Source organism: Lotus japonicus, chromosome 2, assembly GCF_012489685.1.
Source record: "Lotus japonicus ecotype B-129 chromosome 2, LjGifu_v1.2".
Classification (NCBI taxonomy): Eukaryota; Viridiplantae; Streptophyta; class Magnoliopsida; order Fabales; family Fabaceae; genus Lotus; species Lotus japonicus.
Window position 1 is genome coordinate 48003426 of NC_080042.1, and position 14852 is coordinate 48018277.

At 39.1% G+C, this 14852-nt stretch overlaps 1 protein-coding gene and 1 non-coding gene across 2 annotated transcripts; both read left to right on the forward strand.

Moving 5' to 3' along the window:
* Positions 1–5438: 5438 nt before the first annotated feature.
* LOC130736537 (secreted RxLR effector protein 78-like) lies at positions 5439–5882 on the forward strand. The gene has a single exon (XM_057588358.1). It carries the CDS (start codon positions 5439–5441, stop codon positions 5880–5882), a length of 444 nt encoding a protein of 147 aa, XP_057444341.1.
* Positions 5883–10634: 4752 nt separating this feature from the next.
* LOC130741612 (small nucleolar RNA R71) lies at positions 10635–10741 on the forward strand. Its single transcript, XR_009020500.1, has one exon. It is a non-coding gene; the product is annotated as a small nucleolar RNA R71 (small nucleolar RNA).
* The last annotated feature ends 4111 nt before the right edge of the window (positions 10742–14852 follow it).

Consider the following 14852-nt stretch of genomic DNA (forward strand, 5'->3'; position numbering starts at 1 on the left):
ATGGCGGTGTCTATTGGGGGTTCATCTGGCCTGAAGGCAGTTGTGGTGGTTCCATCGTGGTGGCTGCAATGATCGTTCAGAGTTGGCTAGAACAAAAACTTGGAAATTGATGGCGGAGTGGAAATAAGTGAAACTATGAATGAACTAGCTCCATGAACATGATTTAGAACATTATGTGTGCTCCAATAAATGGTGTTAGATTCAATCTTAGATCTTGTATCAGATCAGGTCATGGAGTTTTCGAATTTTTTACATCAGAGGCAACTGAAATGATTATTATGGACAAATTTTATAGAAGACAAAATTTGATCCATCGTTTGTTTGTTAGAGTTCTGATTCACAGAACACAATTTTGGAACTTGTGTTAGGTGACGAACGCGCTGTCGTGGGTGCGTGTCAAAGTAATCCTGCAACAAAATAAATTAATGCAGTACAAGGTAAAATCACCAGGATCGTTCTCACAAGTACTCAAATGAGTATTAACAGAATTTAGAGGTAAAAGCAATTAAAAAGGGTTGATTAATTGATTATCAAGCAGGAAAATTAAAAGATTGAATTATCAAATAAAAGAAAACGTTATCCCTCGGATTATAACATTCAAGTGCAACAAACATTCATTGGTCATAAAAGACAATTCAGCTTTTCATCAAGCCTTTGAGTTGAATCCCAACTTACAATTGTGAGATGAAATCCTGATTCTCCACTGAATAATCGTTCAGAACATGATTCGTTAAAGTCAAGGAGATTGGCGATCGCCGCTTCAAAGTACAAAAACGATCTATGCCCACGGAATCCTCAAAGCTAACAACCGATCGACGTTAGAGATCTACGTTTTTAGAGAACGAATTCACGATCGCTTCATCGTCTCATCATTAGTTAAAAAAGTCCTCTAACTGACTCAACTCGCTTGGATAATAACAATTAAAACAAAATAATACTTGAATCCAAAATAATATTGAAAGCAAGAATTAAAGAACATAAATCAACTTGAATAAAAAGATGAAATTTATTAAGAACTGAACCTTAGGTTTGCAAACACAAGAATATTAAAAATCCTAAGACTAACTAAGAAGTTTAGCAATTCATACTAGAAAAGAGGGAGAGATGAGGTTAGGTCCTAACAAGAGCCTCAACTAGCCTATTTATACTAATAGATAAACCTGTCCATCAAGTAACAATCTTTGTTATCTAAATCTTTCCTAAATCTTTTCTAAATCTTCAAAAAAATCGGACCCAAGAGAGGAGTAAGCTCCTGAAGACTCAGGTGTTCGCGGGACCCAAGAGAAGGTCGATTCTTCAATTCAGGTAAACATGAGAGTTTTATCTCTTTAATTCATTTTCGCGGGCCTTCAAACAGATCATAATTTTGAGTTATGTAGCTCAAGATATGATCATTTAAGTGAAGACTGTTCCAGACTCGCAAGATTAGCGACAACATCTTTGCAAACAAATTCTGACCAAGTTAGAAACTGATTCTAGACTTTTGCTTAACATTTACAATGTAGGGCTTCAAGTTAGCTTTCCAAAGGCATATTATGCGCCCCATTTGGATCACTCTAGCTCCAGATTCAACCTGTTCTAGTACAAAGAGTCATAAAAGCTAAAAGTGTAGAATTAAACATTTTTCCATGAATAATCCAAATAAGCATTAATGGTCAGAACATGGCTAATTGATGACCTGGGATTTAAGGTTATTTTCCTAGTTTATTTGCATGCATTTTAATATATTATTTAGAGCATTTTCGTTATTTTAGGCAACTTTAGGATTATTTCATGCATTTTATTATTTTTATGTGTTTTTATTATTTTTCTATAATTTTTATGATTTTTATTTATATTTTATTAGGATTTTCGAAATAATAAAAGGAAGTTGATTCAGTGCTGATGGTCCACGAGAGTTACTATGCACATGCAAGAAATCAATGGCTGGAGCTTCATTCCCTGACGCGTGGCTCAACCTCATCTGGGGTCTACTGTAAAATAGTGGTTCGCAAAGCACTAAATTATATTCTTTAACCTTAGCCCAATCGCAAGCTGACACATGGCAGGGGCACTAAATCAACTTTTCCATAAGCCAGAAACGGATTGGACGGAAGGGATTGAAAAGTAATACTACCTCCACTCCTATTTATAAGCAACAACAAAAAAATTCACGTAGTTTAAGAAATGTAGTTAAACTAGATAAAATGCATTAAATATGTCTTGAATCAAAATAAACTTCCAAAATTACCCTTTGTTATTAGTGTTGGAAAGTGGGAAAGAGAGAGAATAATTAATGAGACACATTTAACAAGTTAGAATTAATAAGGGCATCATGGGAAAAAATAATTAATATAGCTTAAACTTTCATATGGTTCTTATAAAAATGTCCAAAAATTTTCTTCTCTTTCATGCTTATATATAAGACCGGAGGTAGTATTATTCTATTAGGTTTCTTTGTTTATTGGGGGATATATAACGTGATTGGGAGAGGAGGCCGTGATATAAAACACAAGGAAACAGTGGCAGTAGATTGAGGAAAAGGTCGGGGTGGGGTTAAGCAACCCTCATAGGTCATTTTAGGGGTGCACATGGGTTGGGTTGGATGGATTTTGGTCAAAATAAAATCCGAACCGATCAAAATTGGCTGGGTTGGGTTGGGTTGGATTTCACGAATTTCATCTTCGGACCCGATCCGAACCAACCCGACGAAGTTTGGATTGGGTTGGATGGATTTATTGGGTCACTATATTAAAATAATAATATATCTGAAATATTAAAAAATCTTGCAAAAATTATTATAAATTCAGAAAAAGTTATAAAAAGTATTAAATATGTTATAATACTAAATAGCATGAAAAAGACACAAAAAGTTATAGAAATAATACCACATAAATGACATATAGCCAAATATCATAAAAACATAAAACTTCATTACCAAATGACATGAAACAATCTAATATAAATAGTATCTAAAAAGTGAAAAACAACACTAAATGTCATGCCATGACACTTAGAACTTAGATGTCTCCAACATGCTAAATAACTCTATATAAACATGTAACAAATAACTACGAACAAATACTCTAAGTTCAAATATGACAAATAACTACAAATACTTAAGTCTCAAAGTTTCAAAAAGTCATCACTCCGACACTAGCACTTCAAGTATCAGTAAAATTATAAAAATTATTATTATATGTATGAATTCTGGGTTGGGTTGGATGGATTTGAACTGAATCCGAAATCCGATCCGAACTTGGTTGGGTTGTAGTAAAATTCATCCGGCTAACCCGATTGCCCGATCCAACCCGCATTTTTTCTATTGGATCGGATTGGGTTGGACGGGTTCATTGGATTTACCCGACCCATGTTCACGACTCATTTAGCCAGCCCCAAAACTAAATAAACAACTAAAATGAAAATGAGTTAAACAATGGAACCAATGGTTAACATGCATAAAACCTAGGGGTGTTCGCGATTCGGTTTGGACCGGTTTTAGGTGAAACCAAAAACCAATCCAATCAAAATTCATTGGTTCGTTTTCTATCCATTGTTAGAAAAAAAAATTCTCAAACCGAACCGAACCGAACCGAACCAATGATGAACGGTTTGGATCGGTTCGATTCATCGATTTCACAACTTCCCTTTTTGTGGTCAATATCAATACTACAACTTTTAATATATAGTAATCACATATGATTCACAACTTAACAATGTATAAAAACGGAAAATAACTAACTCAATCATAGTTTAATTACAAATCTATAATCCATAATCAACAACTTAAGTACTTAACAATGTAGAAATGCTTAAAATAGTGTTTAGTATGAGTACAATTACAAATTAATCAAAGTTTTCAATCAATAAGAGGGTGCTTTTGTTGTAAACAAAAACATTACCAAATTAATAATAGAAAGCAAAACATAATAAGTCTAACATAAACAATATTTCTTCAAAACATTTTTTAATATATACATATTTTATAAATAATATATATCATCGGTTCGGTTCATCGGTTCATTGGTTTTTAATTTTTCAAACCGTGAACCGAACCAATCTTCATTGGTTTTTATCGGTTTGAATCGGTTTTGAATCGAATAACCAAAAAAACCGATCTGATTGCTTTGGTTCAGTTCGGTTCATCGGATCGATCCAATCCGATGAACACCCCTAATAAAACCCATGGTAAACATGCATAAAAATACTCACCTGAATTGGATAAACCGACTACAAGCCTTGACAAAGCATAATTTAATGAAGTACATTAAAGAATTTTAAGATTTTTCCAATTTCTAAAATAGAACCTTCCAATTTCTCCCCGTCATAATAGATTGATCCATGGCACCGTCACAACAAAATGACACTTGTATTTCTGCGAGTATGAGAAACTGCATATGGAATTAATATATAGGTGAAAGCCACCCCAACCCCAATTCACCTCACTTGTAGGTTAGTGCAAGTAGGCTCTCAATACAAAATATCATTCATGCTTCCCTCAACCATCATCTTCTCCAAGTCTTCCTGGGACAACAAGGTTTTCCTGCCAGTGCCACCAGTCTTATCATATGGTTCATGAGCCATTTTCCTGAGGAACTGCATCCAACAGAAGAAGACTGTCATTATGCAATCATATTATTAGATAAACATGCAACTCTAACAAGGCCATAACCACTGTTGTAACTTTGTTCCAGCATCAAATAGTGCCACATTATATCTACTATTGAATCTGAAACTTTGGTTTTTAGATTTACAAGATCATTCGATCAAGTGTACTGGAATGCTGGAAGGTCTAACGCTGATACTTTGGAACTCCAATTCTTACTAGGCAATTAAAGACAATAACTTCACACAAAATAGCACAGCATAATCAATCTGATGGGAAATAATCGACAGAGAAATGGATACTAGGAATTGAACATAAACCAAAAAAATGTTGACCAATGTAGCGTCGAGAATAATGACATGTATAAAAGTAACTAAACAAACATCAAAACAGTTGTGGACCAACCTCACGCGCTATATGCAAAGCCATGTCAGTGCTCAAGTTTAGGTGCGCATCACGTAAATGAGAGAGTATCCAACCCGGCAATTTGGACCGTTTGTCATGACGACTATACCTGCGTGCAGTAATAACCAACCATGCAGTTTGAGTCACAACTCTGTTGAAGAGAAAAATTAAGTAGAAACCAAAACCATAATTGATGCAGTCATCCCAGATAGATAAGCTCAGTACATCTTCTAGTATTACATCACACATTCTGGAAGTAACTAGGTGTGTTCACAATAAAGAAAAGAAAAAGAGATCTATTTGGTGCTTTACCCAAGTAACAGCAAAATAGGTAAGGATTACTATAGGGGGACAGCAAGAGGAGATGTCAGATTACAGACCAATTAGCTTGATTGGCAGTGTCTACAAATTATTATCAAAAGTGTTGTCTACTCGGCTTAGTATGGTGATGCCGAGGCTGTTGAATCAGAATCAGTTTGCTTTTACAGCAGGTCGACAGATAGCAGATTGTTCTTTGATTGCAAATGAGGTTGTCCGCACAATGAGCTCAAGACCACAAGGTGGTTTGCTGTTCAAAATAGATTTTGCAAAAGCTTATGATAATGTGGAGTGGGATTTTTTGTTGGAACTACTTCAAGAGATGGGCTTTGGGGGAAGATGGATTGGTTGGATGCAGAGTTGTATCTCCACGGCTTCTTTGGCGGTTTTGGTTAATGGCTCGCCATCAGAATTCTTTGCTATTCAGAAAGGTCTTCGTCAAGGAGATCCTCTATCGCCGTTATTGTTTAATATTGTGGCTAATGGGATGTCGTGTATGCTCAATCAGTTGCTTGGAGGGGAGGCACCATGTGGGGTGGAGGTGGCACCGGGACTCCGTTTGAATCACTTATAGTTTGCAGATGACGCATTGCTTTTTACAGATTGTGATCAGAACCAATTCCAGCTCATGGCGTTGGGGGTGGAAGCGTACCTATTTTGTTCCGGGCTGAAAGTTAATTTCAATAAGTCAGCAGTATATGGCGTAAATGCATCATCAACTATAGTACAACAAGCGGCAATTTGGTGGAATTTTAAAGTGGGCTCTCTACCTTTTATGTACCTCGGATCGCCTCTTGGGGGAAACCCACGACGAGTGTCTTTTTGGAATCCTGTTTTAGAAAAAATGGCAGAAAAACTGGGCGTATGGAGTTCACGATTTCTAACTCTAAGTGGGCATTTGGTCCTTGTAAAGTCAGTTCTAAATGCGATCCCTTTGTATTACATGGCGCTGTACAGAGCACCTAAAGGAGTAATCTTGGCAATGGAGAGGATTATGCGACGCTTTCTGTGGGGAGGGAGTGGAGGTGAGAGTAAAATAATGTGGGTGGCTTGGGAAGATTTGTGCAAAGGGTCGCGGTATGGTGGCTTAGGGGTCGGTTTCTTGGAATGGAAAAACAAAGCGATGTTATTGAAGTGGGTTTGGCGGTTTGGGCGTGAAAAGGAGGCTTTATGGCGGGAGGTGGTGTGCAAAAAATATGAGCTACCCATGGAGTTTATTACGTTTAACTTAGATATCCTAGCCTCAAGAAAATTATCAATGCTAATGGCGGATGTGTGTGCTATCCTGCGTGAGCCGGGGCTGGTTGGGAATGTGTTTAGGGAAGGGTTAGCATGTGAGGTTGGTCGGGGGGCTGGGGTACTGTTTTGGCTAGATCATTGGACAGGTCCAGCTCCACTCAGAATTGTATTTCCACGGTTATTTGCTTTGGCAGCACATAAACGAGCAACTATTATGAATTGTGGAACGGTAGAAGGGCATTTCTGGGTGTGGAATGTTGCTTTTGTTCGTGAGTTTCTAGGATGGGAAAGACAGCAGTATGATGAGTTCCAAATGCATCTACATACTTTAGTTCCAAAACAGGGCAACAGTGTGACTAATGATTTTCTAATTTGGACGCACGATAACATGGGAATGTATAGCGTAAAGTCACTTTGTGGAGTCGTGGAGGCTCGCTGGTTTACTGAGGAAGGATGGGTTGTACCTAAAGTCTTGAGGCCAATTTTACCAGCAAAGATTGCTCTGTTTGTTTGGCAGGTTCAGAAAAATAGGATTGCAACGAAAGATAACTTGATATATCGTGGTGTGGAATTGGAAGAAGGACCGGTTTGTGCATTGTGTTTGACTCAGGAGGAGACAGTGACGAATCTTTTTCTGCATTGCTCAAAGGTTTGGCCTTTATGGGCGGCGGTAATAGCAAGGGAGGGAAGGTTATGGGCAGTTCCACAATCTATTCAGACGTGTTTGGCAGAATGGAGCTCCATGCGTCGGGATACTTCTCGCATTTTATGGGATCTGGTTCTGTATGCTATGTGTTGGGCAGTTTGGACAGCTCGAAATGATTTGATTTTCAACAACAAACCGTTTAATGCCGAGGTAGTGTGGGAATCCCATTTGTTTCTAATATTCACATGGGTAAAAGCTTGGTGGAAAAGTTGTCCGTATAGTGCGGATCAGTTTGCGAGGGGTTTTCCAAAAATCACTATTGATGATAAGGAGGCTCCGAGGTTAGTGGTGCCTTGGGTTCCTCCACAAGGCATAACTTTGAAATTCAATGTTGACGGATCTTTTCAGGCAGGACATGCTGGTATTGGTGGCATATTGAGGAATAGTGCAGGGTATGTGTTGGGCTATTTCTCAAGAAAGGTGGTGGCTCAGCGTGCGGATGAGGCGGAGGTCTTGGCAATTCTTTATGCCTTGTTATATTGTCAACAATTTGTGGTGTTTAATGTTGAGGTGGAAAGTGATTCCATGCTTGCTGTTGGGTGGGTAAAGGGGCTAAAAATAAGACCCTGGAAGATGACAAATGAGCTTAGGATGTGTGATATTTGCTTTATATGCTAAGTGCTACGTGGTTATTCTAGGATGTGTTGATATATGTGACATGTTTGTTGACCGTGCTGAATTATCTATGTCATTTCACATATATCTGTGGTACTGAGGAGTGAGAATAACGGGCAGGTCATGCCGATTTTATTTTGAGATTTTGGAGAAAGTTTGATAGGACGAACGAAGATTCGGGCCTTGTTATGGTCTTAGTGGATCGAGACACTCTCGGGGAGTTAATTGGGATTATGGGATCTTGGAAACTCATAAGATTTGCGATAAGACTAAATGGAAACTATTTTATAAGGAAAATTCATAAGACATTAAACAACCTCTAAATCTTCAAATAATGACAACAAACTCGAAAGAAAGCTTAGGATTCAAATCTTAGTTTTGGAAAAGGGGAAGTGTCGTCGGATCCAAGTGTTGAGAAAATCAATAAGTTCTGAGTACGTTGATACTCTTGTGCTCGAGTAGCAGTTGTGTTGTTGGGCTATCTGAGAGATAAGCCGGGGAAACAGGTAGTTTCCGAGTATGTTGATACTCTTTGCTCGTTGAGCAGTTTTTGACCATCGGATAGAGATGAGTCGGATAATTTGGAGATCATCATGAGAGAATGTGTTGTTGTAAAGGATTGTCTTTTGTCACAGAATCGACTTTACCTTAGGGTATGTTTTTAGAGACAATAAGTTAGCCAGAACACGTGGCGACGTGTCGAGTGAGGTCGGAGACGTTGTTTGGCTAATCATTTTGCATTCATGCACCATTAATGAGGTATTAACACGAGACGGACTTCGGACCTCGGTGGATTCCAAAATGGTCATAAGACCCGGATTTCCGCGTAAGAGCGCTATTAGGCGACTCTTAGTAGCAGACTGAAATGGCAGGCCTTCGGGTTTTATGTTGATCTAACTACCGTTGTTGTTGGAGTAAGAGGCACGCGGGCCGAAATGGTCCCACCGTGGCTGGTGCTAGGGCTGATCCGTTGATGTCCATCCCTTCCGGAATGCATTTGGTTAACTGGGTTAACCGGCATTTGCATTTCATGCAACATGCATACTGACTTAGTTGCTGAGTGTGTTTGATACTTGTTAATCCTATCTGATGCATGCTATTTGTTATTACTGTCGTTTATATTCATTGTGGAATATGCAACCCTAGGATGCTATCTTTAACTTATAAGCCTAAGCGGCTGTCTCTTATCTGTACCTATTGGGATTATTATTTACATAATTCTTTGGAGTTGACCCTCGCGTCTTCTGTGTGTGCTTTGGCGGACTACGCCCTTTGTCAGATGTCTTTAGCGGATTGGTTCACGATGGTCCACCCTTCGGGGGGGACTAGATATGAGATGATAGATCAGGATGACCCCGGCGCGTGGGTGGTCGACCCCGCTAGCCATCGAGCGACGTACTCGGGGAGGATCGTGGAGGATCGTGTCGACTGCTTAGGACACTTGACGGAAGGAGTGCTGAGGAGATGCACTGTTAGCTTCAACTTGCCACCTGGCGTGCACTGCGGACCAGGAGTAGGACCACCACCACCACCGTTATCTTCGGATGATGAGGACCCCTCCGAGGAGGAGCCGGTGGGAGTGACTTCTTCAGAGTCTAGCTCACCTGCCGTTGCTATCATTGATGATCTTGGCTCGGGCCCTAAGCCCGTGAGGCCAGCACCGGAGCGCATCGCGGTTGCGAGAGGAGGACGGATAGTGTTTATAGACTTGGTCGTTCTGGATTCATATTCGGACGACGATCATGCTAGCACATAGTTTTGAGTGCTGGTGTGAGCTCCTCGAGATAGGATTAGTGTAGGAGTAGAGTCTTAGCTCTGACCGTCATTGTTTTCTTTGGGGACAGGGTAGTTTCCCGCCTATAGCTTTTTGTGTGGTTTCTCTACGGGGATCACAGAGAGTTGGTTGGGCTAGGAGGTCTTGTTTTAGGCCGATTGGGCTAACTTATTCTCATTTTTGAAGGCTTGTGTTGCGGACACTTAACCTTTCCTTTTGGTTTGTACATATTGCCTACGGGCGTTACTTTTCTTACTTCCCATCACTGGAGGTTTACTCGTGACGTGGTTTGCTACTTACAGCGGGGGCTGTGATTATTATTGTATATTAGTTCTGTTATCTTTCATTGTCGAGTTTATTCCTTTCAGTCTTTGTTTGTATTATTGAAAAAAAAATATATTCACGTTTTTCCGCTTAAAGTTTCTTTTTGGTTACTAAAGTGACGCTACCGAAATCGGGGTGTTACAATGTCTTCCAAGCTCTTCTTTCCAGCTCCTTCATCTTGTTGAGGTGGTTGCCTTTGCTCCTGATATTGACCCCGCTGGTTGGAATATTGTCTTGAATCTCCTGATTGAGTCGACTTATTTTGCCCTCCCCAAGAGAAGTTGGGGTGATTCCTCCAACCTGCATTATAAGTATTGGAATATGGATATTTTTGGGGGTTAGTCAGTATTTTTACCTCCTCATCGAATTTTGCATCATCATTGCCCACATGGCAGTCATCCAAACGCTTCACTATGACATCCATTTTCTGAGACAACTTCTTATTTGAGGCTAGAACGGCATCATATGTCTCTACTTCTTGAACACTTTTTCAGTTCTGCCTGTCGTTGTTGGAATGCATAGCTCTGGTTGCTAGATTATTAATTATCTCTAAGGCTTCACTGGTGGGCAAAACATCAAAAGCTCCACCTGGAGCTGCAGTATCTAATTTGTCTCTGGTATAATCATTCAATGAGGTATAAAAAATTACTACCTGATCAGTGAGAGAAATATTATGGCTTGGACATTTCCTTAGAAGCTCATTGAACCGTTCCCATGCCTCATATAAGTTCTCTTGATCCATCTGGAGAAAGGAGTTGATCTCTTGCTTTAACTTCCTCGTGCGGGTTGTTGGAAAAAACTTTGACGTAAATTTCTTGGCTAGGTCGTCCCATGATACAATACTGTGTGGAGGTTGAGACCTCAACCAAGATGCAGCAGAATCCCTTAAGGAAAAGGGAAACAACATCAACCTTACTGTGTCTAGAGTGATTCCCTGTTTCTTCAATGGGGTGCACTGCTCTGTGAATGTAGCCATATGAGCATAGGGATCTTCGAGTATACTCCCTCCAAATTGGTGCTGGCTCACTAGGTGCATGATGTGAGTTGGCACCTGGAAATTTTCTGGAACATCAGTAGGTGGAACAATACTTCCCTGAAATTCAAAGCTTATGTCAGGGGTAGTTATCTCCCGGATGGATCTCCTGGCATTTTGTTCTTCTAACTCTCTGTCTCGCTGAATTCTCCGGGCTTCATAATCTGCATCATATCGCCCTTCAAATTCAGCTCGAATCCTAGCCTCAATCTGTTCCGGTGTCTCAGCCATTGTTTTTGCTTGTTTTTGCTTTCTCTGTTGAGCTCGATTCTTCCGAGCAGTCTTCTCAATCTCAGGATCAAAAGGAAGGGAATTACGATCAACAGTACCTCGCATACACTAGCAAACCAATGTTAGTAGCACCAGCATAATAAAAGTAACAAAAAAATAAAAAATTAAAATTAAAATAAATAAAGTAAAGTCTTACAAGTAAGAAATGGGTTCTATTATTCTAGACTAAAGCGCAATCCCCGGCAACGGCGTCAAAAACTTGATAACTCCTTTGCAAGTGTACCTATTCGTTAAGTAGTAATAAATTATCGAACTCAAGGATTGCGGTCGTCTAAAGCAATTTAACCTATTAAATAACTAAAAAGACTAAGGAAAAAGGTTTGGGAATGGATAATTGTTGTTGAAACGAACTTAATTAATTGCAAAGTAAAGTGAAAAGCAAGTATGTAGTATTGAAAACAATCAAAAGGGGAAGTACCTAGGGTAGGATTTCATCAATTTTACTTATGTTCTTAATAGACTAATTAACTCATGAATTTTCTAACTTTTTTATGGTGCTTGCCTAAGTTTCTACGTGATAATCTCTTAACTACGTAGATCTTCCAATTAAACTGCTAACACTAATCTCTTAGTTCCTAGACGAATTTAATTGGAGAATTAAAGTACTTAGTTACTAGCCAACACAATTAGAAGTTACCCTTATCTCTAAGGCGTAGGCGTTCCTAATCAATTTCTCACCGGTGTAAGATCAAGATTTGGTCATGTGGTACAACTCTATGTTTTGATGATAACAAGTATTTATTTGTGGATGAACAACTATGATAATCTAATGTTTGTCTTGAGTGTTTTGACAAACAGGTTCTGATTCTAACACCAGAAGATATATTCGTCAGAAGTTCTGAAGATCAGAAGATCTGAAGATCAGAGGATCTGAGGATCAGAGGATCTGAAGATCAGAAGATCTGAAGATAAGAGGATCTGAGGATCAGAAGATCTGTGGATCAGAGGATCTGAAGATCAGAGGATCAGAGGATCAGAGGATCAGAAGATCTGAGGATCAGAAGATCTGAAGACCAGAAGCTCTGAGGGACCAGAGGCTCTGAAGGTCCAGAAGCTCTGAAGGTCCAGAAGCAGAAGTTACGAAGGTCAGAGGATCCAAGCATCCCTCTGACTCTGATCACCAAGCTTCACAAGTTCCAACACGAAGCATTCCTTTGATCAGAAGTCAATGGTTAAAGGCAAATGTCTCTATCAAGAAGTACAAGAGCAGTGTACTATTCTGAAAAACCTACCTACCAAGGTTCAGCCACAGCAGGTTCTGGAAGTTCCAGAAATGCCCTCCAACGGTCATATTCTCTCAACAGAAATATCCTTTGCACCTTGGACTATAAAAGGCTGAAGAAAAAGAAGAAAGCAGAGAGAGAGATCAAGAGCAGCAATACAAGAAAAGATTCAAGCTTCTACTTTCTTCATCTGTTCTTATTTAGTTTACACTCAGCTTATTTAGAAGCAAACCTTTGTAAACACCAACCTCAAACAGTTGTTTGATTTTCCTTAAGGGACCGGGTAGGTCAGTATCCTTAAGAAGACTAAGAGAGTGAATCTTAGTGGTGATTCCTTTAGGAGATCAAGGTTGATCGGATCCTAGAGAAGACTAAGAGAGTGAATCTTAGTGATAGCTAAGTCAGTGTATTGTTAGTCACTTGTAGGTTTCAAGTGCAGTTGTAACAATTATCTGATTAGTGGATTGCCTTCATTCTAAGAAGGAAGAAATCACCTTAACGGGTGGACTGGATTAGCTTGAGGGATTTATCAAGTGAACCAGGATAAAATACTTGTGTGCTTCTCTCTTCTCTCTATCTTTATCCGCTGCACCATCTATCGTAGAGAAACCGAAAAGATTTACTTTAAATCTTAAGGGGAAAGTTTTTATATTGAAAACGCTATTCAACCCCCCCTTCTAGTCGTTTTTCACACCTTCAACCGGATCCCTATTTTCTACCGATTTCTCAATCGCATACAAAATAGCAAAGTTAATCTTCATGCATAAAGATTCATAGATAAAAGATGAGAAATTCATAAATAAAACTAGGATTCATGAGTCAAAAAGTAAATCAAAACATAAGGTCAAGAGAATCAAACCGAACACCCCAAGTACCTACGGAGGTTTAGCCAAGCATGGCTTCCATGATCAAATAGTTTATTGAAATAAAAAGGGTTCTTCAAAAAGCTCAAAGTGGTACTAGGGTTAACTCCAGAAAAAAGGCTCAAAAGCTGCTATCAGAATATCAATTTCACGTTCTGCTTTTTAAATCCTCCCGTCACGTTCCAATCTCCCAATATATATACTTCCTCTTTCTTTAGACCATGTACAATGGTCTCAACAATCTTCAACAATTTAACACCACTTTTTCTCTTCCCAACACTCCACATCATCTTCTCTCTCCAATTCAACAAACTCTCAACAATTACCCACTCCAATGGTTTTCATTCAACACCCTACCCCATCACTTTTTTATTTCATATTTTTATTTAATTTTATATTTTTGTTTTATTATTTACATAAAATTACAATTATTATCTTAAATTAAATTAAAACAATAAACACTTAAAAAATTAATTTTTTTTTTAAATTTAGACAATAATTTATTTTATTTCCTTAACTTAAAAATGGAAGACGACAAACTAAGCACACAATAATTTATTTTATTTTCTTAACTTAAAATGCAAGACAACAAACTAAGCACACAACACACAAATAACGTAATTAGTACGATACAAATCATCTTCCATCACGAAGCATTTGCAAACTTTGTCCATATGTGCTTCACTAGATCTGCTTGCAGTTCGTGATGAACGTTCGAATCACACAACTCGGATCTAGCATGCACATGATTTGCAAAAGCGGGTAACACCTCGGTCGAGTATGGTTGCGGTGTACTAGATCCACCTTCCCCAGATTGCTCAAAATCAGTCCAACGTTGAGCATATGAATCTCGTTCATCCTCAACAATCATATTAAGTAATATGATGCATGACCTTATAATGATACCCAAATCAGCTATGTCCCACAAACGAGCTGGTTCAAGGATGATTTTAAAACGAGCTTGAAGCACTCCAAATGCACGTTCGATGTCCTTCCGACATCCCTCCTGAACTTGTGCAAACAACTTATCGGGTTCACTTTGAGGAAGTCTAATCGATTTGACGAAAGTTGGATAAGAAGGGTAGATACCATCAGCTAGATAGTATGCCATATTATAGGGACGTTGATTCACAAAGAAATTCACATTTGGAGCCTTTCCCTGTTCCACGTCATCAAACACTGGTGACCGATCTAGAACGTTTATGTCGTTCAACGTTCCCGGACATCCAAAAAAGGCATGCCAGATCCATAGATCATGAGATGCAACTGCTTCAAGAATAACCGTTGTGGTTCCCTTATCCCCTCTAGTAAATTGACCTTCCCATGCTTTAGGACAATTTTTCCACTCCCAGTGCATGCAGTCAATACTCCCGATCATGCCTGGGAACCCCCGCATTTCACTAGCATGTAGTATTTTTTGCAGGTCATCTTCAGTTGGTGCTCTAAGGTACTCGTGCTCATACAATCGTATGATTC

Excerpts from the sequence above, each read along its gene's own strand:
- LOC130736537 (XM_057588358.1), top strand. The coding sequence starts at position 5,439 with ATGCCGAGGCTGTTGAATCAGAATCAGTTTGCTTTTACAGCAGGTCGA.